At 52.2% G+C, this 27716-nt stretch overlaps 1 protein-coding gene across 1 annotated transcript in view; it reads right to left on the minus strand.

Annotated features, from left to right (window-relative positions):
* Positions 1 to 3709: 3709 nt before the first annotated feature.
* Positions 3710 to 27716, minus strand: part of GPSM1 (G protein signaling modulator 1) — a gene marked incomplete at both ends in the record, with an annotated part of 56553 nt that continues 32546 nt past the window's right edge. The window contains 5 exons of the mRNA XM_080355852.1: positions 3710 to 3898; positions 4257 to 4465; positions 5894 to 6053; positions 20178 to 20357; positions 22552 to 22622. Coding sequence (XP_080211978.1) covers positions 3710 to 3898; positions 4257 to 4465; positions 5894 to 6053; positions 20178 to 20357; positions 22552 to 22622 — 809 coding nt within the window. The remainder of the gene's footprint in view (positions 3899 to 4256; positions 4466 to 5893; positions 6054 to 20177; positions 20358 to 22551; positions 22623 to 27716) is intronic.

Consider the following 27716-nt stretch of genomic DNA (forward strand, 5'->3'; position numbering starts at 1 on the left):
AAGTGCGGGGAAGTCCTGGAGCAGGGGAGAGCAGCTGGAGGTGCAGCCGAGCAGGGTGAGTCTTGGTGGGATGGGGCTGGGGACAAAGCAGCAACGTAAAGCTGTTTTCACGTTCCTTGAAGCGTTTCAGTGCGGCTGTTAAGGGCTGGATCCTCTTCCTGGTTCCTGCCCATAAAGGCTTTTCTGCAAAAGAGCAAATACTTTGCCTCTTGTTTTCTGCCTCTTTGAGCAAATCCTTCTTTTGTAGTGCGACTGAATTCCTGTGTTAATGTGGCCGGTTGGGGGTTACTGGTGTTCTGGCCCGTGTTCAGGTTGGTTTAGGGTTAGACTTAGCATTAGGATTGAGCCTAGCTTAGGTTTAGGTTGAGGTTTAGGGTTATGGTTAAACTTAAGTTTGGGTTAGGGTCAGGGTTATGGTCAGAGTCAGGGTTTGGTTAGGGTTAGGTTTAGGGTTAGGATTAGAGTTTGTTTAGCGTTAGACTTAGCGTTAGGGTTAGGCTTAGGTTACGGATATGGTGAGGTTTAGGCTTATGGTTAAACATATGTTAGGGTTATGGTCAAGGTTAGGGTTAGGGTTAGGGGTAGGATTCAGGTGTTTGGGAACGGGGGCGAGAGGGGGACCTTGTGGGGAAGAACCAAACAAGAGGGAGGCTGGGGCACTATCCTGTCTTTCTGCTGCTTGTTTTTCAGAGGTCCTGCACGGGGGCAGCACCCTGTGCTGCAGTAACTCGCATGTTACAGCTGCTACAGCAGCGTTCCGCAATCCAGGGCCTAACAGCGAGTCCTGGCGATCTCCCGTCCCTCCGGTGGATGTCAGCGCCAGCGAGCACGTCCCTCTGGCCAGGGCTGGCACTGGAACAGCCTCGTGTCTGCTGCCGCGGGTGCAGCAGAGCAGCGACCATTGCGGGTCAGTTGCAGCCATTGCCTCCTGCTCCAGAGCCTTTCTGTTTCGTAGGTGCTCTGAGAGGGGGAACACGGACTGGAGAGCCTGCGCTCCCTTCCCCAGCTGCTGAGGAAAGCGAGAGATCACAGGTTGGACCCCATCGCTCACTCAGAGGGATTTTACCTGTTCCTGGGAGCCCAAGCCGCTCCCCTTTGTGTACTGGGGGGCTGGTTCTGTCTGCATGTCACACAGAGACTTCCAGCACAGAGCTGCTTGTGTCCAGGCACCCAGAGGCATGAGAGTCCCTGATGAGAATGAACTGGTGGCTCCTCATTAATCTTTGATTGGGGCCGGCACAAGTCAGCCAGGCGTGGGAAGACCAGCTGCGACTTGGCTTTATCCTTCACAGGGTTCAGGATCCAAACTCTGGTGCTCTCAGACCCACTTTCTGGCAAAGCCGAAGGGCCTGCTCACCCCTGCTGTGCTGGACCGAGCTCACGCTGCCGCCACTGCTTTGTGAGTATCTGAACTAAGGGCTGATTCAGGGCTTTGCGCAGCACTCGCTGCCCTTTCCCTCTTGTCGCTGCTGCCGGGGAAACAAGACACGTCTTGTGGGGAAGGCGCCAAGAAGGCGCCAACACAGGGCTGAGCCGGAGCCCAAGGCACGGCCTGAGAGGAAAAACTCGGCCATGTTCTGAGAGGAGGGCTCAAGCTGGCAGAAAAGCCGGGCTTTTCTCTGTAAGCAGGGCTGCTTGTCTGCCCTGTCGTCCTGGTAACTTGGGCCATTGCTCAGGGTTTTGTGTCCATCCACAGCCCCACGGTCAGACAGATGTTGGGATTTAAGGCAGCGGAGCTGTGTGTTCTCAATGCAAAGGGATGTGTAGGTGGGCGCACATGTGCTGTTTGCCACAGGAGACCACCGGCCACCCCCACAGCGGCTCTGCAGGCTGGCCAAGAAATAACGCAAATGGATTTTTGTCACTGAAGCTTAGACACAAATATTTATTAAGCACAAACCCCACCCCCCGTTCCCCTTGAGCTGTATTCATTTCTAATATATTAATTAATTTGGCAGATTATTTTTTTAGAAAAAAAGTACCTGTGGGTTGGAAATTTCCCCCCATTAAAATGACATTAGCAAAAGCACATGTAAAAAATAAATAAGCTCATACATTCAAGTATATGGCAAATAATTAACATCTCTGAAAGCTTAACGGTCAGATTCCAGTTCACTACCTGGCTGAAAGCTGCACAGGCCGGAGCTGCGGATGGTCAAGTCATCTTCAATGTTTTCCTGTCCCGGGTAGGAGGCCGAGCCGTCCGTGAGAGCTCCCAGGGCAGGGGCCGCAGCCACCGCTCCGCATGGTCAGTGCAGGCAGGTTCAGTGCCCAACGAGCAGCATCACTGGTCTAAAAATCTTCCTGCTGGTTGGAAACGTTTCCATCAAACGCATTTCAAATAGAAAGTGCTGTTTTGTTCTCTATAGGAACACATCTGCTTTGGCAGAACTCGTTACTGGAGTTTCTGAAGTCCAAGATAGACTGTCTGGTCAAGCAAAGAAAAAACTCTCCACCTCCTTGAAGTTCAATCCACGCTCCCCTCCTCTCGGGGTTTGCTTTTCCAACTGTTCCAAAAGGGGAAGGAATTAGAGTAAATGTAGACCCTTGTCTAGGGGTGGAACTGACCCAGTCTGGAACTCTCATGACGCTCCATTTATTGGAGATAGATCAGGCAAAATGGGAGCACCTGGCCAAGAGCAGCTCTGCAGGGACATGGAGCTCAGCACTGGTTTGGGGAGAGCCAGGGGAGGGCAGGGCTCATATCCTGCCAGCTGTCGGACACAAAGGGAGGAGAGGATGCTTCTGTTCGCCCCCCTGATAAGTCATGGCCAGAAGATTTTGCTGGCTCCAAGCCCGGCGTTGCAGAACACGGGCTCTGCCTCGGGCGCACTCACCTGCACGCAGGACAGACCTGCATGACACTTCTGGCTCAGCGGCACCAGAAGTGACGAGTCGCCCACGTTTGCCTCGTGCTGAGCAGACGGGCAGGGACTCCCGGCCCCGGGCTGCACAGCTGGCGGCTGCTCTTCAGGGTTTGGCCCAAGCCCAGGCTGGGCTTTGCTGCGCCGCTATTCTCTAGAGGTAGCAAATCCCACTAAAGCTCAGCTCAGCAAGGCTTTGCTCCAGCACGGGAGGTGCCAGACCTGCAGCTGGGGACACGAGGGGCTGTCACAGGGCTCGCAGCAGAGTCCCCAGCAAACCTAAAATAAACCTGAAGGTGCGTGGGACCGTGACTGCAGCTGGGTGAGGTTTAAAAGGGCCAGTGTAGCCGCTGACTTGGGCTCATTTCCTCCTGTAGAAAGAAGAAAGTTGAGCAAGACATTCCAGGGAAGGATCCAGAGCAGTTTGTGTCACCTCGTGATGCAGGCAAGACTTCCACATGGAAAAGGTGCTCTTCCCTTTCCCCTTTAAATCAAAAATGTTGTGGCAATAAAAGGCTGGAGTTAAGTACCCGCTCTGGGCTCCTCCTTTGGCTGACAGCACAAGTTCCTGGATTTTTAGGTAGTAAGCAAAGGGGCTGCCCAAGGCGTCTTCCCTCGTGCTGTGCCCACTGTTACAGTGGCCATGAGTCCTGAAAAACCCCCTTGTTTAAAAACCGTCCCCCATCCGATGGGTCTTCCTGTAGCGCTGCCCCCGCAGAGCAGCCCGGCGAGGTGCAGCTCCTGAGAGGTGGGGCAGCGCTCGGCTTTGAAACCCCCTACCCTTTTAAAAACTTTTTAAGACCAAAATGAAATCAAAAGAACCCCCCCAAGCCAAACCCCGGTTCTTAGCTGGAACCGGACCTCTGCTGCTCCTCTGCTGCCTCCTCCTGGGCTGAGGCCAAATCCACCCGCTGCTCGTCCATGCGCTTGGCCTGGACGCGCTGGATGAGGCTGAAGAAATCTTCATCGGGCATCGTGGGGCCGCGGGGAATGGAGTCGGGTGGTGCGCAGCGCTGGTCGTCTATCCTGGAGGACTGCACGGGGAGAACAGGCGTTAGGGTACCAATAAAAAAGTTCTGTCGTAAAAATAAAAGGCTGTGGGCAGCGCCCAAGGATGCACATTCCTGTCAGGGCAGCGGGCACCGCTTGGATGGTGGGTTCTTCAGCTGCTCTCATTCGCAGAGCGGTGACGACACCCAGCCCTCAGTACAGGGTTAAAAGAGGGTATGGAGGCAAAGGCAGCGCCCGCCGGGGTGCCCAGGGCTTGTGGGCGCAGCTGCTGGGCACAGCCCCTCCCCGCGGGGCAGCTGGGAGCAGGGGGTGGCATTGGCAAGTTGGGGAGAAACCAGGGCCCCCCCTCTCCAGCTCGGCAGCGCATCGGCCCTGCAGTACCTGACACTTCATGAGCATGTTGAAGAACTCGTCCCCGGGCTCCTGGGCGTCCCCCTCCACACGCAAGTGCCCCAGGTTGTTGTGCGTGATCCGCAGGCCGGGCAGGTTGCCCACGTTGGCGCGTTGGTCATCCAGCCGCCTGCTCTGGGAGCTGGCGATGAGATCGAAGAACTCCTCGGTCTGCGGAGATGCCATCAGCGAGGACTGGGCTGCGGGAGCAGGGGCACACAGCACCGTCAGCTCTGCGGACGCCGCGTGGCCGGGCAGCGCTCAGGGCCAAGAGCCTCTTGGCTCCCGGCAGCAAAACGCTCCCGGACAACAGACGCTGCGCCCAGGACAAGGACAAGCAACAGAAAATGATAAGAAACCCGACCCCACTGGTGTTACTGTCCCAGGGAGCACAGAGCACTTGAGCAGAGGGTGTCCCAAGCCTCCTAACACAACGTGCTCGTTGTAGAGCCCCTGCTCCTGGAGTTGCAGAAATACATCAAAATCTCTGCACTGATGTGAACGCAAGTTTCTTCCCCTTCAGCTCCCAAAGACACCTTGAAAATAACACGTCTGAAAGGCTCAGAGACCAGATGAGAGCTGAACAGAACGTATGCCTACTTGTACATTCTTTATAAAGCTTCACGTTTTAAACTCAGTCCCCTAAATTACACAGCTGTTACAGTCAAATGCACTTCTGTATCAGAAAGGAGTGTCTTGAAAAGGCGATGCTGGTTCTTAGAAGATAAAACCCACTCCGCCGCCAGCCTGCGCTGCCGCAGCCGGACCCGCTTCCCGCGCAGCCCCAGACTGTGGCTCTTGTCAGGGGTCTCCACTCTGCACTCCCCATTCCTTTGCAACCCACTAAACCATCCCTTCAAATGAAGTGTATTTTCAGCCCTTTGTGATGGTGCTTAAGCACGCAAGCGTGACCTGCGCATTTTAGTGCTTTTCTCCAGCTTGGTTTAAACAAAGAACCTCAACACCACATCATAAAAAAAAAAGACATGAAACCGAAGCGCAAACACAGACCCAACCTGGCTTTCCTGTCCCATCTATTTGTCAGGAGGCTTCCTCAATTTATCCCTGTTCTTCCTGCGGGCGAGCTGTCTGCCTTCTGCAGCTTCCTATTGTTTACCCATCCTGCTGGCTCCTCTTCCACAGCACCTATCACACCACAGCATCCAAGAATGCTACAAAATCCAGAAGTTTTTCCTCCATGGCAACGCAATGAGGAAAACTGGTGACACTTTAACCTGCCCGTGGAAGCCCGTGCCGGCGCTCTGCCTGCCCCAGCTCCCCAGCAAACATCAGCATCGTCCTCCTGGACGCGCTGGCAGAGGCAAAACCCCTCCTGCCAACCTCACAGATCCAGACCTAAAGATCAATACTAAAAAAATCCAAGTACATTCTGCATTTCTCTTGCTAGTTTCCTCTCCAAGCCTTAGTTCACATTCCCCAGCCTTTCTCTCAGCAACCATTAACATACGAATGTTTCTTTCCTCATTAAGTAATGATGCAGATTGCCAAAGAACCGCTCAGTTTGGGGAGCCCAGGCTTGGGGAAAACATCACAAGATTCATAGTAAAAACACAGCAGCCAGCCAGGCCATAGGAGCAGCAGGGACAGACGGACACATCGGTACTTACAGATCCGCTCCTCCAGCGCAGGGACCGGGGTGGCAGCCGCCTCTGCAGCCTCGGACGGGCATTCTTCCAACGGGCAGCGCTGATCATCCATCCGGTTGCTCTGGAACTTGCTCAACAGGTCAAAGAAGCATTCCTCATCCGAAGGGGTCCGGTTGATCTTCTGGAAAGACAGGGAAATACAGAAGAGGGTCAGAATGCTCCAAACAGCTCCCCGTGTCCAATCGCTCTGTCTGGCATGGTCTGGGCAACACGTCGTGCCCTCTCCTGCTCCGTTCAGGGCAGGCACAGCTCCCTCTGTGCTCCCGGCTCTGCCAAGAGAACAAGGGAGAGGTTATTTCACCCTCGGTGACAATCAAACTCCATCCTAGAGGAGGCCACAGGCATCATGAAGCATCAAGACCCCTGCGTGGGAGCGAGATGTGCTGCTGTGTCCTCAGCACACCACTCGGAACAGTCACCGAGCTGCAAATGACACAAAATTACAGTTTTTCACAAAACAACTCTTTCACGAGAGCCTCAAATAAGCACCTTGCTCTAGACAGTGATATATTTAAGTCGTGCTGCAGAAGGGTTCACGTTCAAGGCAGCTTTTCAGAGTCCAGGGGCTGCGCGTCCCGTGCTGGAAAATGAACCCAGAGTCCTGCTCTGGAGAACAGATCCTTCCAAGGAGCCGCTCAGAACGGGATATACAATTCAACAGCAGTAAGAGGGGCACCTGCCAGGCGCAGGAAGAGCCCCTGCGTGCTGAGCTGCTCCCACCAGGTGCTGGAAAAAATACCGCAAGAGAAACCAACCGAAAACTCCCCCAGTCTGCCTGTGCTGAGCTATTTTCCAGCACGGGGTGGGGAAGGGGCACTGGGGGAGCAGCACACCCCCCGGACAGCCAGGAATCAGCAACATCATCAACAGCAGAGGTGGCATCTCCGTGGCGGTTCGTGAAGTGAAGCCCGTCCCAGGCAGGCAGGAGCCGTCCCTCTCCTACACGTTCGGTGCCGCTTTGCACCGGGACAGACGGACACGAAGCCCTTCCAGGCTGGGGGACGCCTCGTGCTGACAGGGTTACAGCCACAAGTTGGATTCAATAAATGAAGGGAAACAATTTTCCCGTGTGCTAAGTGAAGCAGATGAGATGCACTCAGCTTCTATTTAGGGCAGTGTCAAAATTAGCAGCGGGCAGAGAGGAACATTAGCAATGTGAGAGCTGAGCATGGAAGGGAAAAACCCCTCTCGTCTCCTTCCATGTGCCAGCCCGCTAATGACACAGCGGCTCAGACAGACCCTTTGAACCACCAACAGTTGCACCTTGGAAATCAAAGCCTGCTCGGGCTGGAGTGGAGGATGAACTCCATCTATCACTGCTCTGCTGTGTTGGCTTGTGTGACCCAAATTTCAGGCTGGAGAAGGAAGCAAGGAGCTCATTCACACCTCGGCTTCCCCGCAAACGCACGGAGTCAATGGGAGCAGCCGCAGACCCTCCCAAGTTCTGCCTGGGCAGGAGCAGCGGGCAGAGCCCCAGCAGAGCGCGGGTTCCCGGGGCGCATCCTGCTAGGGACGCCGCGCTCTCCTGTGTCAGGATCCCTGCTCGAAACACGCCCAGGAGAGGACAGGATGCTCTGAACTGGTACACAGAGCAGCTGGTGTTGGGATGTTGGGTGCCGTGGGGCGCGCAGCAGCACCCGCTGACGCCAGCTCCCTCCAGCGCTGCCCCCGGCCTGCACCTCTCTAATTTAAATGCCCAGATACGACACGACGCGGAGCTCTTGGCTCCCTCTGCTCACAGTCTGCTCCTGGCATGAGGACTGAGCTGCGAGGGCAGATGGATGCACAGGCACAGCCCGGGGCTCACCGTCTGCTACTGGGCTCTGCGTGCCCAGCGCTTGGCATGTCCGGGACGCTCAGGAGGCTTCCTGAGAGCCAGGACATCCCCTAACGGCACCGAGCAACAGTCCCACAACAGCACAGACACACAACAACCGGTCACCACGGGCCCAAGACCCGGATCCCTCAGTGGGTCCTGGGCAGCAGCTCTGCTTTGCTGCGCAAAGGGCCAAACCTTGTTCCGCTGTCAGATCAGCTTCTCTCGCAGACCTGCCTTTGGTCCCTTCGCTCCTGCGGGCTCAACTTCTCCCAGACCTGCCCCGATGCAGCAAGGAGCTGTCAAGCTCACACATGGCTCGCTGCGGTTTTGTCCAGCCCTCCGAGGGGCTGGTGCTGCCCAACCTGCGCGCAGGACCCGGCAGCTCTGGCACAGCGGATCCGGCTCAGAAGCTGCTGCTCCAGGTGATCTGGCTCTGGGGTGTGTGCCGGGTCAGGGACGAGGTGAGGACGGCAGCAGGAGTTTTCACCATTACTCCCTCAGAGAGCACTGCATTTAAATGTGTCCACGATTCCTCCTCCCCACCTTATTTCAGGGTGGAGACAATGTGGAGATGAAGTGACTTGTCCAAGTCCCTCAGTGACGCAGTGGCAGAGCTGGGACACGACCCAGCGATCAGTCTCCAGGGCCGAGCTCTCAGCTGCGGACAGTTCTTGGAAAAACTGTGCCCCTTGTTCTAGCAGGTGCTTATCTGCCCAGGGCCTGGCAGATTTTCATTCCATCACATCTGTGCCCACGTGCTATGCCTTATCTGTCTCTCCCTCTCTAAACCAAACACATCACAACTGCTCACCTCCTCTCTTTTCCAGGCAGATGACCTCAAAATCCCCAGGCAGAGCTGGGGTGGTGATGGTGACAGTGCTGGAGCACTTCATCCCCAGCTGCCCATGTCCCGCCAGTGCCCACACACGGCTTCGCTTTATCCCCACATCACCCCAGGACCTCACCCCGCAGCAACATTCCATGGGGGCCAGCACCCCAAACCCCCTCCCCTCGCAGGGACACCTGAACTAACATCCCCACCTCATGGCTTCACCTGGGGAAAAGCATCGGAGGGAAGGTTTGCAGAGAAAGGGGCTGGAGGAGAGGAGAGGAGAGGAGTGGAAGCAAATCCCCGGCCAAAAGCCGCAGCCTGTTTTACCGGGAGCTGAAATGTCTGGAGCATCACCTCTGTGCTGGGGAGCACATCTCCTGGTCCCTGGCCACCAGCACCTCGGCTGGAGTCTTCGCTCCTTGACAAGACTCTTTTTAGAGCCGGAGGAGCTGCTAAACTCGCCCGGCCTTTGCTGAGGACGGCACTTCCCTTCCAACGCCGGCCCCTCAGCACCCCCAAAAAGACAGGGCTGGCCAGAGACACCCCGACCGCCCCCGCCAGCGTGGAACCACCAGCCGCCCTCGCCAGCTCTGCTCCGAGACACCGGCACACACGCGAGCAGGCTGTGTGCTGCTTGCATCTATTTCCCACAAAGTTGCAAAAATATTAATAATAAAAAGTTCAAACTGAAGCCACCTACAAAGTTTAAATAAACAAGCACACACAGGCAATACCCAACCCCTGGCCCGAGTAAATCTCTCTTCTGTATCTCTGCATCCCCCTCCTTCTCCTACCCCTGATGTAGCCTCTCATTTCAGAGGACAGAAGGGAAGCACAAACCAACCCGAGTTGTACTCACTGAGCTCAGCAGCCAGCGCTTCCCACACTCCGGCTTTTACATGTCCACAGGAACCGCTGGCGACGCGGGGCTGGGACACGGGGCTGCCGCTCCGATGCTCTTCAGCTCCGGCGCTCGTGGGTTCAGCTGCCGCCCGCAGAGCTCGGCCGGCTCCGCTCCGGCTGCCGGCGCTGGGATTTATGCGGAGCGCGCAGCCATGTGCAGAGCGCTGCCAGCACCGCTGACCCGGCGCGAGATGCGGCTTAAAGCCCCAGCCCCGCTCGTCACGCTCCTCCCGCGTCACCCCTGCCCTGCTACGAGGGGGTGGGCTCCGCTCGCTCTCCCTCACCTCGCTGCCACCATCCCCGTGTTATTAAGATGATGCTCTTAAACACACAGCGGAGCTATGTGAATATTTAGCTTTCCTTCCACCTCCTCACCTCCTACCCGCCACACACACTTTACCTTAAAAATAGATTGGGACCAATTTTCCTAAACTACATCTGCAAACACACTCAGCTCTACAGGCACACGCACCACGACAGTAAATGCCCTGTGCACATACAGACACATTATAATCACTCAGATTTAAAGCACCAAAATATTGAAGGACCATTTTTAGCTCTTGATAGTCCCGCTGCTCCTCATATTATTAGACACACCATTTTTTTTTACCTATTGCAAAAGCCAAAGATGCTCGGCCACAAACATCTTTTAATTTAAATGTACCACTGCCAAACAGAGGGAAATTTCTAATTGCAATGAGGTTTTAAACATGGAAAGATAGAAATGGTATGCAACAGCCCAAGAGCTCTTCTTACCTCCCATTTGTGAAATGTGAACATGAAACGTGAATTTGTGGCTGTGAAAGGGGTCACTGGAAAGAGAAGCAGCTTGACAACCAGCACCTGGCGGGCAGGGGCGAAGTGGGGACAGAGCCCCCGTGGCACTCGTGCCTCCCTGGCCACGCTGTTCTCTTACACTTCATTCTCACCTTTCATTGCAAAAATAGGAAATTTCTTTATCCTGAACAAATGCAGCTTTGGGGGCTGTTCTCCATCACACAGGACCTTGCAAAACCCCGGAATCAGGACAGGGCGGGCAAAAGGCAACTACGGCGCACCGATTCTGTTCTGGTGCCGTTGGCCATGGAAGGTAAGAGACAACTGGGAATCAGCCGCAAACTGGGCTGCTGCCTGGGGAGCTCACACGCTAAACTTCAATTTAGCTTGTGATTTAATTTGTAAAAATGCTACAGCAACTGAGGAGGGTATAACACAGGAACAGAGCCCACGCACAAGAGGTCAGTGCGAGAGGAAACGACGTCTTGCACCCCAGTTTAGGATGCAGCAAAGGACAGCGAGCGCGGTGTCCATGATCCGCACAGACACCACCGGCAGTTTCAGACCCCAGCTCCCACACTGGGAGCTGCAAACGTGTCCTCGAGTGTGCCCTGGGCACGCGTGTGCCCTCCGTGTGTCCTCCGTGTGCCCCCCGTTGCTTTGCAAACCCCACAAACCCTGGCGCAGACCCCACACCCCCCGAGCGCTGCGCTTCCCTCGGAGGATGAAACTACCACCCTCACTTGGACTGTTTTCAAAGATCTTTTTTTCCTTTAAACAACTCGCCCACTCACCCCTATAAACGCCGGTGCTAAAAGCTGGTTCTGTTGGTAAGATTTCAAATAACTTGGGTTTTATTGTTTCAAACAAAATCAAAATAACTCGCCCACGCTCCCTCTTTCCCTAATACAGCAACTGCTGACCTGCTGGGAGCGTGCCCTACTGCCACACGCGCCTTAAATCCATTCCTTTGGATCGATAGCAGGTGACAATGTCGCTTTGAGATGGTGTGTCTGGCTGAAGTGTTACTGACACCTCGGCCACCTGCAGCACGGATCCGACTGCCCCAAATCCGGTGTCACCGTGCTCGGATTGGGCCACTTTGTGCAACAACCGTATTAATGTTGGGTTTATACCTCTTCCCCAGCTACACGGTAACTTACCCTGAGATCACGGGTCAGGTAGCCAGCCCTCACTGCTGAGACCAGGGCATCCACGGCATGGAAATTACCTCTGGTTTCTCTTTGGGAGGCAATTTATCTGTCAGCGTATTCAAACAGTCCTCAAAAAGCTACAGCAAAACCCTGCAGTTAATGTAGGAACTTTTCCACATAGGTTTTGACAGCATTTACCATGCCAGGCTGGGTTTCCCTGTCACCATTCAACATAAACACACAAGTCTAGATTTAGCACCTCAAGCTTCCATTACTAACCAAGGAGACATGTTGGCAGCATTTTCATTCCAGGTCAGTCAGTCTGCTCTATGGCAGAAGATGGGAAGCTCCAGAGGCCAATTTTGCCCTCCAAAAAAACTGGAGAATCCCTTAAATACCAGAAATGAGAGCGAACATGAAGTACTTGCTCAAAAAAAATTCAGGTTATAGGCAGATGCCAGCAAACAGTGAGTTATTGGAGCGTAACCGATGCTCCCCCCCCCTCAGAGCTGGGGTACCTGTCCGTGCACCCCGTAACACACCCAGCAGCAAAGCACAAGGCTTCAGCTGAAACAGGTTGCAGGGATTCACTTTGCAGTTGGAAGGGGGTGGAACTAGGACCACGCTCAGCTGTTGAGTCTCAGCTGAGCAGCAGTAATTTGCTCAGCCGAAATAACTCCAATGCTTTAAACGATATAACCCATATTCTTGATTAATTAGCACAGAAGCCAAGGTTAATAAGCAGCACTCAGCTCCCAGTCACCTACTTTACCCACCAGAGCTCCCCACTTCCAGCCCCACCGAGGAGTAGGAGGTGGTGATGGAGGAGACAGGTGTCTATAAACGTGGGGAAGGACACGCTCCTGTTCAGCGATGGAGAAGATCCACCGCTCCCCCATCAGCTGTGCCCTCCAACCCACAACACACTGCTCTCGGAGCATCTGAAATCGGAACCTCCCGACAATTTGCTTCGAAAACGCTTTGCAAAAAAAGCCTGCTCGTCTCTGGATTGCCAAAATTGAGCCGCTTTCTTGAAACGTACTTTTATTTAGACACCTACTTGCTCTCAGCACAGCGCTGTGTTAAAAAGCAGATGAATACATGCAGCACCTTCACTGGGGTGGTGGTGATGGGGTGAAGGTCGTCGGTGGATCCGCACACACCCACCTGCAGTAGCACCCATAACGCACACCTAACCTCCACATAAACACCCTTCGCTGCAGCAAACGCCCAAATCTTAATTATTATTTACTCATTTTCCAGTAATGCCTGAAGGCCATGCTCAAGATCAAGGCCTTGTTATGCAAGACACCCCACAAAACACGAAATCCTGGTGCTGCTGGGGGCAGGGAGGGTCCCGGGGCTGGTACCCGCGGGTTTGCCATTTCAGCCATGGTCAGACACAGCCCTTCTCAGAAGCGCTTAAACAGGTAAGACAAAAATCACATGCAAAGACAAGAATAGCTTCTCCTATCAGCAAAAAGCAGCTCTTGCTCTGGTAGATGCTGCTTAACAGGGCAAGACGAAACTACACCCCGTCTGGGGAAGGCAAAGATGTGGAGGCTGATTTGCTCCACATGACGGTGCCCAGAGAACAGCAGGATGCAAATAGGTTTAGATACAGGCAAAAAAGCCTCCAGGGGCTTTTCTGCACATCCCAGGGGAGCTGCGCATCCCGCACCTGAGCATGCCCAGCGGTCCCAGCCTCTGCTGGCTCTTGGGAGGGGGCTGCACCGCTGCAGGAGCTGGTTCTCCCCTCCTCCAGTGTAACGAGCACTGCAGGGACCTGCAGCTGCCTCTGTGGCACGGACACACGGGATGGAAAAGCTGGATCCATGGGATCGTTTAGGGCCCTTCTCTAACTGCACATCTCAGCAAACAGCTTCCCCAGCAGCCCCTGCAGCATGTGAGCGCCGAACCGGGCTCAGCCCCGTGCCAGGGTCGGGCTGCAGACTCCTGTGGCTGCAAGGGGAATGGGAAGGAGCCAGGGGCTCTGAAAAACCATTATTTAGGCGTTTTTAGATTAATTGGTGTTAATCGCCTTGGGAGGCTCGAAAATAGCACTGCTAATGGGAGCGTGGACGCAGGCGGAAGGCGAGGAGTGAGCGGAGGCTCGTGATGGCCACACTAACCCTGGACACGGGCTGTGTCCTGCCCAGCGGCAGCAGCAGCGACGGCCAAAGCGGGGAGACCTTCCCCATCCCCTGGGACCTGCCTGCACCTCCTGCAGCTCCGTCTGCCCCAGCAAGAGACAGCCGTGCAAGAAAACCAAAGAGAATCCCCAGTCACCAGAGGCTCCTGTGTCATCTGGTGTCGTCACAGCTCCAGTGATTTAAGCAGAGTTTTGCTGGTTTATACCCAAAGAGAACCTGGACTATAATTTTTTTTTAAGCTCTTCTGGAATGTGCAGTTTATTAAATGTGAGAGGCCGGAACTGCGAATGTACAAAGTGCCCCAGGCCCAACAGAAACCCTAGAAATGAATGAAGAGTTCCAGATTTTGAGGGAACACAAACATTTGGAGTTTTATTGCTCTGGATCTGGCTTTGATTCATCCCTCTTTTTAGTATTGTTCTCTTTAAAGTGACAGTTTCTAGGAAATGGTGAGCGTAACATCTCTTTTACTGTCTCATACCACTTGACGGCTGACAATTTGCCGGGAGAAAAGGCTGTGCAAGGAGGAAGGCAAACTTCAATTATGGCTTCAAAGTGCCAATAACTGAAAATTCAGTTACAATGAGTCAAGGGAAGAAGGATGTATTTTGGTAGCTTGGTTAGTCAGCTCCAGCCTGCAGACCTTGTGTCGTAACCTCCAACAAGAGTCTGCTGGGGGACCTTGGACAACCAGTTGTGTTTTTACCTCCTTCCTAGAGCAGGTTCCTCTGGTAAGAAGCTCTTCCTTACAGTTTTCTAGCTCCAAAACCAGCCTCCCTCCCCACGCACCCTTTCAGCCACACCTTGCCAGGACCAGCTTCTCCTTGGGATGCTGAGAAGCCTGGCAGGTAATTCTGGGTTTAGTCCAGCTGTGTGTGCTACCCTACCCCCCAACCCCATCCTTCTCCATGAGAAAAAGTAACTTAATGATGGATGGTAAAGCCATAAGCCTCACAGAAGCGCTTGTGCGGCCCCGCACACCGGAGCTGCCGTCACGAAGGGTCGTGCTGAGGTTCACAGAACCGCTCGTAGGATCACAGAACGGTTGGGGTTGGAAGGGACCTCTGGAGATCATGCAGTCCAACCTGGATGGGTCCCCCCGGCACGATACCTGCCTGCAGCAGAGCCTGCCGTGCCTCCCCCTCTCTCACACACTCTCACTGGATAATTACAGATAAAACCAATGCAAATCCCAATTTTAGTGCCATTATAAAACAGAGAGGGGGAATTCATTACCTGGCAGCTGTTAATATTTAAGGAAGAAACTGATAATTTACCTCTAAGGCAACGAATGCAGCAGAGGCAGTGCAAGCCAGAGAACGCTATTGCCTACCCCCACCGTCTCTTTGCAGAGATTTTCTATCAACCCGTTTCTTTCCCTGCCTCCCCACCAAAGTCCCAGCGAGGAACAGTGTCTGCCAGGGCTCTGCACCCCAAAACTCGCCCAGAGTCTTGGCTCTGGCTCTGCTGTCCCTGCTGCACCTCTAGATTTGGGAGAACGCTTTTTAAATCTGCCCTGGTTCATGCAGCATCTCTGCAACCAGCCCACCTGAGTCAGAGCAGCTCAAGTAAAGGGCCCTGGAGCTTAACAAAAAAACCTTATAAAGATATATAGGAAGAAAGGTCAGACAATCTAAGATGACTCTGGGGAGGCAACCAGGTCACCAAACAGCCCAAATCCCTGGAAAAGTCTCCCGATACCTGCCAGGCTCAAGCCCTTCAGAAGTTTTCCAGCACATCGTGCCTCCAGCTAGAAAATCTCTCAGCGCAGCGTCTCCCCCAGGTCTGTGTCTGCTGGAAGCAGCACAGAAGGTCCCGCAAACCAAACAGGAAGACAAAGCATTACAAAATGAGCCAGGGCTCAGTGTTTACCTGCTCAACTCCAACAGGACTGACAGCAGCACAGCAGCCCCCAGGTGTCATAGGAACAGTCTCTAATTTAGCAGTAGCCGCCTTCCCTCTCCCTGACTCCGTCTTCTCTCTTCCTCTCCATCCCCCTCGCTCTTGTATTCTCGGAGCACGTTTACACCAGAAACTCTGACCAATTATAATGGTATAATTACACCCATGCAGTTAAACAAAACATAAAGGCTGTGAGATAAAGGAGGGCGTGCGTTTTCACTGCCCTGGCATTGAGGTAGTTTACACATCAATAAGACAAAGAGGTTACACCTCATCTTGAAAGAGAGATGACGCACATGCAGCGCGGAGCAGCACAGCCTGCCTGGTGAACCCCCTGCGTTCAAGCTCCAGGGGGGCTGCAAGGAAATATCAGTTTAACCTTCTCTCAAACAACAGACGACAACCAGGGAAAGACTCTTTGGGGCCAGAGCATAAGTGTCTGGAGGAAGCCACCAAGGCTGTATTTATCCTTGAGCTCCAGCACCCACCCGGCCAAGTCCGCACCCACGGTGAAGTCACAGGGATGGATGGGGGACCCAACATCCTTACACGGTTCGGCAGGGACGGGCAGGAACTCCTGCCTGGCTCTGCAATGGACCCCACGCTGCCCCCCAGCTCTGCTCCCTGCCCCTGGCACCAGGACCAGAACACTCGTAGCTGGATGTCAGACCAAGGCTCAACCATGAGATCTGCTCCGTGCATCGCTCCCGCAACCTGACAGCCCACCAGTAAATCATGAGAGAGAAGACCATAAAAAGAGCTCTGGTGATCTGCATTTGGGGCGAGGGGGGATGATCTATGATGTTTTCCCTTCTTTTATGGGTGTTTTTTACTGTAACCATAAAAAAAGTCTTTTAAAAACATTTGTCCTAGGGAATGTCTGGCGATACAGTGTGCTCGCAAATTGTTCGGTGTCTAAATACATCAGCAACCCATCTCTGCAAGTTGTCACTGTAATCAAACGCGGCTCCTCTTTGTCTTGACTATAAATGGTCTTTGCTAAGGACAGGTCTGAGGAGCAGGGACGCGCTCCCTGGGAAGAGGAGGGTCCAGATAACAGAACCAGGGCACAGATCCCCAAGGAGGGGAGACGATTTGGTTTGATCCTTAATTCTCTCCCTGGATTTTGCTCCAGCTGTTGGACCTTGACCTAAGAAAGTGCTTTAGCCCTTGAACTCTGGTACATGCACAGTCCCATTGACCTCAGAGACTTTAGCTTGGTGCTGACCTCAAACCCAAGTCCCAGATTTGGGCAGGTCCCCAGCCCCTCCCCAGACAGTCTTTTCAGGAATACACATCCCATTTCTTACACAGACCCTCTCCTTTTTGTTTTTTCAGAGAGGGGGGTGAGTGACACAAAACTTCTGATATTTCTGAAGTGTTAGAAAAACCCCATCCCTCTAAAATACAGCTGTTACCAAGTCAATCCAGAGCTGGAGCTTTATGACCTTTCTCCACAGAGGAGCAGGGGGGTTAAATTTATAAGCCAGCCTTTGATGTGTGCAAGCTTCATGTGGTACAAACCCTTCTGCTTTGATGTTCCTTTTAAAAGGGAGGAAACTCAGAAGGTGTGCAGTGCACGAGTCCCAGGGAGCACTTGGATCCAGCAACCCGTGACTACAGGCACAGGGACTGAGCTCTAACGCGGCTACTTTTGCTCAAGGCTCTGCTGTGACAGAAAGGGGTAAGGAAGCCTTGGGAGGGGTGGGGAAGCCCATCTCTCTGCCCCACCAGCGATGCAGCCCTCCTGCACCAGCTCTCCATCATGTGCAACACCAGCAACTTGCATGGCAGCAGCAGAAGGTCTAAAGCCACACGGAGGGACCTGCCATGGGCCCTGACGTGTTCTCCTACCTTACGCAGCACCTGGGCCATGGCCTCTCCTATCCAGTCCAGCATCCCCACGGCTTTGCCAACAAGATGAGCCTTCTCCCAGGGCTGGACAGAGCTGCCAGCAGGGACAGGCTCCTCTCCATCCCCGAGCTCACTTTCCTGCCTCCCCTTGCCTCTCTCGCCTCCTCCCACGGGGAGTTTCCCAGCAGCTCAGTAATTAGCATCATCATCACCAATGCTAATAACACCACCACAGCTCCTGCCATCCAAAGCTCAAACAACTTTACAGCCATCATCACGCCTCTGTAACCTCCCCGGGGTAGGCAGGGAGGCAGCATCACCCATCAGGCAGATGGGGAAAAGGGAGATAAACAAGAGGCAGCGGGTGGCAGAGACGGGCAGCGAACCCAGAGCTCTGATTCAGCCACCACAGCCACAGGACCTCCCATCCCAGGGACCTGCCCAATGCAGAAAGGCCTCTCTGGAAGGAGGTCAGTGTCAGCAGGACTTATCCAGAGGTTACATCACTCGTCTTCGGAGCGCTGGGATGAGTTTTTCTCCTGGGCATCCCCAGGAGATGATTTCTCACCTTCTGATGGGACAGCGGGTATTGTCGCATCCCATTAAAGCACCTTAAATCAACCATGAGAGCTCAGCTCTAATTAAGGACTTGCTGTTTACTGATTTTTGCTTTGAGCATTCAGAAAATAAGGAATCTGCAGGGTTTCTTGTCTGAACAGCCTGGCCAGAGAAAGCTGCTCTGCCATCTTGGGTGGAGTTTGCTACACTTGATTTTAAAAGTCTTATATGGATGGGAATTAGGGCTTTTCAAATAAGCCCAGCCACACTCTGCAAGGGCTCTGCATTCCCCCTGAAGGGCAGAAGGAGCCACATGTGCCTCCTCTGCTCACAGGTTTCCATCAGAATCAGCAACAGCATCAACCACCCGTGTCCAGAAGGCTCCTCCTGCCCCTGGGGTGTGTCCATCTTCACCTGCTCCTCATGGACACTCCCCAAAACCCCACGGGTACTGTCACCAGGTCACTGGGGGTTGGCAATGTCCCACGGGGCCCGTTCTTAGACACAGCCACACTCCCAAGAAATGCTTTTCGCCTTGCTCTTGATGGAGCACGACTTTTGTTTGGTTTCTGGCTGAATGTCTGAGTTAAAAATACAAGTTTATTTCTGGCAGAAGTAGTTTGTCTTTTTCCTTTCTGCCTTTGTATTGCCTCGGATGCCCCTGTGCTGCTGTCTCCTTTCTAGCTCGGATGAACTTTGTTTTCCTTCCCAATGATCATGTTTGCACCGGTGAGCAGTAGGAAATGCTTTTCCTATTAGAACATCTCCACAAGCACTGTTGGGAATGAAGAATGAGCTCAGAGCTGCCTAAAAAAAACCTGTTAGTGTAAAGATCCTTTCTCCAGTGGTCAGAGAAGTGGAAATCAGGAATGCCTGTTGTCAAAAAGGGATGTGTACATCCGCACATGCAGCCCGGTACAGCGGGACATGTTCTCCCCGTGATCCGCAGAACAGAAACAGAGGGCTCTGTGCTAGAAACACTTAAAGCATCCCCGCTCTACAGACGGGCTTCATCCCGAGCTCTGCAGCTCAGACCCTTTCTCACCCAGGATGAAAACACTTTATATCACTTTTCTTAACTGCTAGGAAAAAATAGGTCTGTCTTCCTTGGCTTGGATTTATTCCATCTGGAATCACTGAATGATCACAGGGCTGTGATAGTGTGGTACAGTCTCAGTATAAAGCAAGAGCCCAAAGACTTTTAAGCACGCATGTCATCATTAAATTTTTGCTGTTACGCTACATCTCCTGGCAACGACAAGCTGAGAACCTGGAGCTTCTCACTTGAGATCACTGAGTTCGAACTTCTCCAAGCCCCCTCCCACGATCCAGGAACACGCCATGGTTCATGGATGTGATCCCTGTCTCCAGGACTGACAACAAAACCAACACAGCTGCAGGACACCTTCCCGGTAGGTTGTATTTGCTGCATGTCACAACAGACATCACTACAACCAGAAGATAACAGCCTAACAAACAGCTCAGTTGTTCCGGCTGAAGACATCAAAAAGGCTCATGGAGAGCTCTCCAGGGCATGGATCCCCACCGCCCTCCCAAGAGCCAAGCACAACTCCTCAACACTCAACACAGGACCTGCTCCATGCCAGTAAGCCAGAAATCACCAACAGCAGGGCCAGCTCCTGCTCTTCAGGTAGCAGCTCCACCTAACTTGCTTCCAAAGAGAAGCTCATACACAATGACTTTCTGTCACTTCTGCCCCAACGATTGATGAATTCAAAGAGACCACTGTGCACATTGCCACTCTGGAGGCCACCAATGAGATGAAAGGGAATAGGATCTAAGGTCCCAGATTTGGCAAAGAAAACCAGCATTTTCAGTTGCTCATCAGAAACCCCAAAAGGGCTGTTTCTTGACGGCAACAAGCCCACCCCTCAGGAACCCAGGGAGACTGATCAAATCAGGCCCCACCCAGCAAGGGCTCTGAATTGCTGTGTTCTTCTGGAATTCAAGGCATCACATCTTGACAGTCCCAAACTCAGGAAAGTTCAGGTCTAGACCTGTGTCCCTCAACAGGTTACAAATACCACCACTAAACACCAAGCTCTCATAAACCAGTTCATGATGGAGGTTGGTACAATTGTTCTGTATAATGGACAGTGATGCTGAGGCTCAAAAAGGCACAATGATTTGCCCACAGTTCCCCAAACAGTCAACAGCAAATGTAGTTACAGGCTCTGTTTTCCATCCAACACCATATCAGGTTAGAAATGAGGTACAAACAAGCATATAAGAAACTCCCAGATCAGTACTGGAGGAAAAAACATCTTCCTACCGACTGTGACACCTGGACGCGGACTTCACTGGTATCCAGCGGTGATGTATTTGACCCCTGGGACTTTCTTCCTGAACTGGATTGGTGCTCCCGGTATTTCTTTGACCTTGCAGGTAATGACAAGAACTCTTTTCCAGAGATCTTCAGGTCTCCCACGTGATGGCTGTCCCCATTTTGGTCCTTGGGAAAGCAAGAAACAGTCATTGCACAAATTGCCTGTCTCAGGTTTATGTGGAGATCTGTTGCCAAGTAGCCACAGAACAGGAGACGCACAGAAGCGAGAAGTTAATGTGGAGTTTAGATGGTGTGAGTTGCTGCTCGACATGTGAGGGGTTGAATGAGGACACCTTGTCTGTCACTGCAGTGTGAGATTTTAATGAGTGGAGAAGAAGTATCACCCAAACAACACACAATAGTCAACTTGCCCACAGGGAGAAGCAGAAACCCCCTAAAAACCCCAGGTACGCAGGTAGAAGCGTGGCTGGTTTATTTACAGGCATATAAAATGATGGATAAATGATTTCAGATCTGGAAAGAAACTGCCTTACAATGCCTTACTGCCTTAGTTAGAGCCCTCAAACTGTTTAGTTCATGACAAAAAGAATAGATGACTCAATTACAGTGCGTGAGCACCTTCAGGGTGAAAACCAGCATGTGATAAAGAGATTTCTAGTCTGGTAGAGAGAGGAATAAACAGCAATCAATGGCTGGGAGGTAAAACCAGAGAAGCTCAAAACAAGGCATAAGGCACAGGCTGGAGAGCGCAGGATGATGGGGAAGCAGCGTTCCCGTCTGCTGGGTGAGTTCTGGCGGGTCGCTCTGCCCTGACACGTCTCGGTGCAGAGACCTCGGCCAAGAGCTACTGTTCTGGGCACTAACAGGGGTCCCTGCTGAGCTGAAGGTCATCGCTGGCAGAGACAAAGGGCAGAGAGGGTGAGATGATAACGAGAGGGCGCTGCAGAGATCACAGGTCACTCCACTGGTTTATTCTTTACAATCTTATCGCTCTCACCATAGCCAGCCTGAAGCAAACAACCCCTTCCCATGACTGTAATCACCTCTCCCTTGGAGCTGCAGCAGGGGAACTGCATCCAAAACACTCTTACAAGGAGAGGTGAACTTGTACACAGCCTACAAGGCCACTGCAAGGGGAACAGGACAATTACGGACTACCCACAGCTCCTGTTTACTCCATCTTCCCTGCGAAATCCCTGAAATCCCATAACCCTGCCTGAATTATCGAACGAGGCTCAACTTTTACAGCAAAGAGCAGGAAAGCAGCAGCATTAGCAGCAAATCACATCAGCAAAACTCTCCCTGCCAGTCCTCTGGGCCACGCTGCTCCAATGGGGACACAGGGCAGAACACCCCCCTGACACTGTCACCAACGCTCCAGAGATGGAGTTAGAGCATATAGGAGCCAAAAGAGACAGCGGGCTGTTGGAAGAATCAATAAAAATACATAAGAGCGTTTGGAGTTTAACTCCTGAAGAGAGTTAATACACAGAGGAGTTTTTGTCAGGCCCTCCCAGCGCTTACTGGGATGTTCAGGCACTCAACTGGTTTTGCAAGCCCCAGGCTGCTTCCCATTAACCATTTGCACTTGCCTGTAACCTGGGTGTTTTTTCTCTCTGTGATGCCTCTGTAAAAGGGGGAATGCTCCCTGGGACACTCAGGAGAGCTGTGCCTGGAAAGCGCAGCATGAACTTAAATCATTTGTGCCAATGACGTTCCAAAAGGGGGGAACAGGGCTGCTGGTCTGGCCGCCTGCTCTGGGAATGGGCAGGACTGACCCCACGGCAGCACCAGTGCCCGCAGCGATCCTGCGCAGGCTTTTCTGAGAAACATAAATGATTCCCATAGGTGGGAAGGCTCAGTGACTGCCAGCTGACTGCAGAAACAGCCTTTGCCCTGGGGAGACTGAGAAAAGGCTGATGTGCTTGGATCTGCCGCTGCGAAGCAGAACAGAGACGGTCCTCAGAGCCCCTGGAACAAACCCTCTGCGACTCACCAGCTCCTGCTCTGACCTCTCCTTCCCTCCTTGTGCTGGACGCAGCCTCCGCTGGGCTAACGCAGCACTGGGATCAGCCACCAGCCACTAAAGGGGCTAAAAAGCTAATGATTATCCTCTCAATAAAGGGCTGCTTTTTCAGAAAAGCACAGAAGAGGCTTTTTCAGCTTTCAGTTGTTAAGTGCCTTTTTAGTTAGACCAGCTGTTCCTCTTCTCCAGGCTCTCTAGAAACCCTCTCTGGTTAATCCCATTGACTCCAGTGATATCTGCTAATTGCACACTTCCCTGCAAATGAAGCCGGTCAACAAGCCATTACAGATTCCCACTGATACTTAATCTCCAAGGCCAGACATCTTTGCTTACCTTTTCAGAAGGGAACTTCAGGAGGTCTAAGCTGTCCATGCTGATCCTCTGGAACCTCTTTGGCCTGGCTCCTGCAAAACAACGCACTCTCGCATCAAGAGGGTGTCACTCACTGACAGCCCTAATGTCACACAGATAAACTTCAAACCAGGACAGACCCTCGGCTCCTGTTAACTACAAAGTCAAAAGGACGAGATGCTGCAGCTGTGCTGTCCTTGAGATTCAAACACGGGTTTTTTTCTCTGTTGTTTTGGGTGTTTTTCAAAACACAATCACAGCACAGCCAGGGCTGCATGAAGCGTTTGCTATCAAACCAGAGGCTGGGCCACACTGTGACCCTGATCTCAACCGACATCTCTGGAACCCAGGAGTTACAAACCCCACTCTAAACAACAAAACTCATGGGACTGACATTGAGAAAAATCATCACAAAAATATATTTTGGCAAATGCGTGGATTTGTTGCTTTATCTTCATGTTTTGAATTTAAAGAATGTATCTGGGATGCAGCTTGGAGCTTTTCTCTATGGTTATGAGGGCTGGAAAACTAAGTGAAAGAGCAAATATTTTCTAATTATCATAGGCTCAGCCTTAAGGGGAGCAAAACCTTGCCCTGAAGCTGACAGAGAAATCAGAAAACTTCGCAGCACTCATTATATTTATTTGAGATTTCATAAAATTCATGTCAATGTAGTATTCTAGCAATAACAGAGTGGGTGAAACACAGTTCAGCTCTGACTCCTGCTTTCCAAACTCCCCTGAACTCCACATCTCCTTCCAACCTGCTTCCAGCTGCTATTGCCTTGCTCCCTAACAGCCAGGATTTACAAAACGGCCCTGGGATGTCTTCACCATGCCTGGGAAAACTCCTGCCCCCCTCGGTTTAGCCGAGCGCCACATGACATCCACACCAACAACACTCAACATACAGCAATGAAAGCCCTTGAGGTCCCATGACAACTTCCAAGCTTTGGGGGAAACCCTGGGGGAGGATGGATGAACACATATGAATGGAAACCCATCCCCGTGCTGAGCCCTGAGAACGGAAACCACGGAGCTTCGTGTGGTTCCTGCAACAGCAAACTCGCCAAACCTAAAGATTCCCCAGTTTCCCACCACCGCCTAACAGCGCCGTTGCTTTTGTTACAGCAGCACCCACAGACTCAGAGCTCTTTGCACAAAGCTGAAGTCCTGCAGCAGCTCAGCGGGATGCACGGGACACCCCACAGCAGCTCTCGTCGCTCCACCAGCAACCCGTGGGCATGGGGACGGAGCAGCCCCAGGTCTCCTCCCACGCTGCCAACTGACCAAAGGCTTTGGCTGGTGCCACGTCGGCCGGGCAGGAGCTCAGCGAGGGGCGGCAGCGGTGGGTTGTGCCCGGTGGCTCCCGGTTACGCACGGTGACGTTCCGAACATCGCTATGGCTGCTCACGGCTCCCTGCAGAATAACCTACGGTCTGATGTGCAGAGCAGCGAGGTGGGTCTGGAATAAAAGACACCTACAAACGCTTCATCAGGTGGCACGTTTGGGTATCAAAGCAATGCCCAAGAGACAAGGCTGGCATCTGGAAGTGAGCGTGCGTCACAGAGACTTTTAACAGCCACTTCCAGGAAAGCAAGAAAGAAGCAAAGTGTGCCTGATTAGATAAACACACATTGTTTCCAACAGCCTAGAGAGTCGTTAATTATACACCTCCGTCCTCAGGTGCTTCTGTACATTAAACCGCTGGCCAGAAACCATTAATCTCTGATCTGAGAAAGCCTGCCTTCCCCTTTGTTAATTTAATATACGCAGTCAGCTGCGACTATCCCAGCAACCAGGACACGCAGAACAATTTGTCTTTCCCAGCTGTTTTGATGCTGCTGTTCCTGTTACCGTGTGGATTTCGCGTTCGGGTGAGCGAAGAGAGGAAGAAGTTAGGAGTTACAAACCCAACTTCAGAGCCACCCAACTGAGCTATTTGCTTTCTAAAGGAAACACAACCAGTGCCAGGGCCAAACGCTGGCCCCGCAAAAGCCCCTCGTTCTGCCATCCCCACCAGCTGTGGCACGCAGGACCATTGAAATGAGCAGCCAGAAGGAATTAAGAAGCACAGATGTTAAGATTGGCACAGGCAGCGATTCCCACCCCACGTACGGGAGCCTCTCCCGTTCCCTCCGCAGCTCAGGAACCCGCACAGACCCATCGTCCAGGACAGCAGAGGGATTTCCATACTCACAAGCACCCCACAACAGAAGGAGTCCCATTAACTTTCTGTCTCCAACCAGGACATTCCCTCAGATGGCTCCAGATACAATTTTCAGCCTCCTCCAAGCTATTTTTCCCAGTAACCCCCACAGCGCTGCCTAATACCGAGCAAAACTTCAACTCTGCCTCTTTTTCCTCGGTGCCGATCAACAGCAGCAGCTGTGGATGCAAAAGACTGAGCAGCTGAAAACCTGTGTCTGTTCCTCTGGAAGGTTTTTTCCTCTCTCTCCAGTATTTATTGGCATGTTTACCAAGCCTACTGCAGGGTAACGGAAAACCTCAGGGGTATTTCTAAATGCTGTCTCTGTCTGTAAGGTTTACTGAGGTCTCCGCTAGAGCAAGTTGAAACCTTCTTGTGAACATCAGCTGAGCGACGCTACTGACTGGCTGCATTCATGCCTTGTTTTCCCGGAGCTCCTCGGATGTTGTTCTTTTCAGTGCTCAGGCTCAGGGTCCTTGTTGCTTTTTTAAATGTTTTTTTTCAAAATCTCTTTCCCCCGCCCATGATCTCAATACCACCATCAACCAGGGCCTATTTTTTTATTCCCTTTTTGCTTTGGCAATTTGGTTGCTGAGGTGCGTTTAACCGTTTTCACATTCTCGTATTTTAAAAGTCGATGAGGCGGTCACCTCCCTGCCCCAGAGGGAGCAACGAGTTCCAGGGAGAGCGAAGTTTGTTGCAACAGAGTAGAGGGGGACACTCGTGCACTTGGTTGCACAGAGGAGGAGATCCTTGCTTCCCCCAGCCCCATTACATCCCCTCATCTTGCAAACACTTTCTGTTCTTCTGTCTTTGGGAAATTAACCCCACATATTCACATCAAACACCCATCTAGACCCTCTTTTTTTCCCTCTCCAGATGGAAGGACTCAATTCCTGGGCCACAAGGCAGGTCCTCCAATGAGCAAGTCCTCGGTTTTCAGGGTGCAATTATAGGAGAAATGCTCACATAGCAAAAATTTCCTAGCAAGGAAGTGTTTTATTGTAGGGTGGTAATGGAATCATCCCATGTAAATGTGCGGTAGGGCAAAGCGGGTAAGACAGTGTGGGCAGAGTCGTGTTCCTCTGTGAACAGTCTCCATATCCGACTGGTGCTCCTAAGGGTTCGGAGTTGACAAGATCGAGCAGAACATGTGTAGCAGCGACTCCGGGAGCCCTGCCAGGGGCTCTCATCAAGTTGACATGTGCTTTGATAACTCCTGGGCTCTCCCCCCTCTCCAGCAGCGTGGAGAGCTGCCTGTTCCATCCCCGTCCGAGCCGAAGCAAACCCCCCCGAAGCCATCGAGCGACAGTTCTATTTGCAGGCTGGGAACACGTTGTATCCCTCTGGGGTGGCTGTACCAGAGGAAGCAGAATTAAACCTGACAGCGCACTCCACAGAAGACCAACAGGGAAAGGTTGTACGGCCAACATCACCCCGCTCTGCCTCAGCCCCCAGCTGGGCAGAGGTCACCCCCGGAGCACAAGCTTTGCACCGCAAAGAGAACACAACAAATCTTGGCATAAACGCTTGCTGTATTTTCATGAAAAGGTCATTCCTCTCTGTACCTGTATTAACTGGAGATACTGGCTCGTCTTTTGGGTGAGTTCTTGCAGCCCAGGATAGTGCCTCCCCACATTTGTAGAGACCCCAGCATTTGAGAACCTTGAATTTGGCAGATAACTCCAAATACCGCTCAATATAATTAAATTAGACCAGCCAGCCAGTTGTGTGGGGTAGAAGACTGGTCTGTAAACCCTACCAAGCTCAGAAGTGACAGCAGAGATATGGTCCAGCAATCCAAATGCACACAGAGCATCTCAAATCATGCTCTGCTGACATCTAATCAGGAAAGCTCTGTCAAGCTAGTGCTCCATTATTGCAGCAAGCTCTTCAAAGGAGGAAGGATTTAAAACAAAAAAGAAAGCAGCACAGCATCAAGAAAAGGAAAAAAAATCCGCCTCCAGTAGGACAAGCATCTCATTTAAGACTTTAATTAGTCTTCAAACACATAATGGGTTCTGGCACTATAAATCCACTTGACCTCTATTATTTCCAGCACTCGCATGATAAATGCTGGCAGTTGTTTTCCCAGTTGTTACTGGGATAGAACAATACTTTTCTCTAAATAGAGAAAGCAAATAATATCAGTTATTTATGATGACTGCACCATAAATCCCCAGCACCAAGCCGTTGTGTGTCGATCCATAGGAAGGACCATCTGCTCATCCTTGAGACAGAAAAGGACCAGGGGAATCCTGACAGCTCTGGCCCTTCTGTTTCTGAGGATACAGCTACATGGGCAAAACATTTTTGTCCCTATCAGCTATTTGAGGGCTGTTCTGGCTGCCCAGTCCAGAAAAATGCCACAAGCAGCTATAGCTCACAACAGAAACGATAGCACACATGAAAATAATAAAGCTGACCCATAGCTAAGCAGCAGGGGAAGCTGTGGGGAGGTTGTTTCCAGTGTGCTGTCACATCAGACCTCCCGAGGAACACTTCGGTCCCACGCAAGGCCCTTCAGCCCCAACTCTCCATCCTCAGAACCGCGAGTCAGAAGGACAGGAATGAAACCTCTTCTGCTGGGAAGATTCAGGCTCCAGCATGTTTGCTCTGACACACTGTGCTCATTGGCACACAGACAGCACACAGCTGAGCAAATATCAGCCTTCCAGACAGGCCCTGAGCACTATAAAAACCCTCTCCAGAATAACAATTTTGCAGGTTTGTTGTTTTGTTTTTTTTTCTCTGTGGCAAAACTGATCCTTTAAAAAAAAAAAGTATATATAATACACGGTAATAAAGAGAAGTTACTTCCAAATCAAGATGCTCGTGTGCCTGATTTGGCAGAAGATGCTTTGTGTATGTGTCAGCCGAGTTCCGCATCCTCCAGAATCCAGTCTGACAGCTGAACAAGTGGCTGACGGTGACAGCA

Source organism: Nesoenas mayeri (genome assembly GCF_963082525.1).
Source record: "Nesoenas mayeri genome assembly, chromosome: 18".
Classification (NCBI taxonomy): Eukaryota; Metazoa; Chordata; class Aves; order Columbiformes; family Columbidae; genus Nesoenas; species Nesoenas mayeri.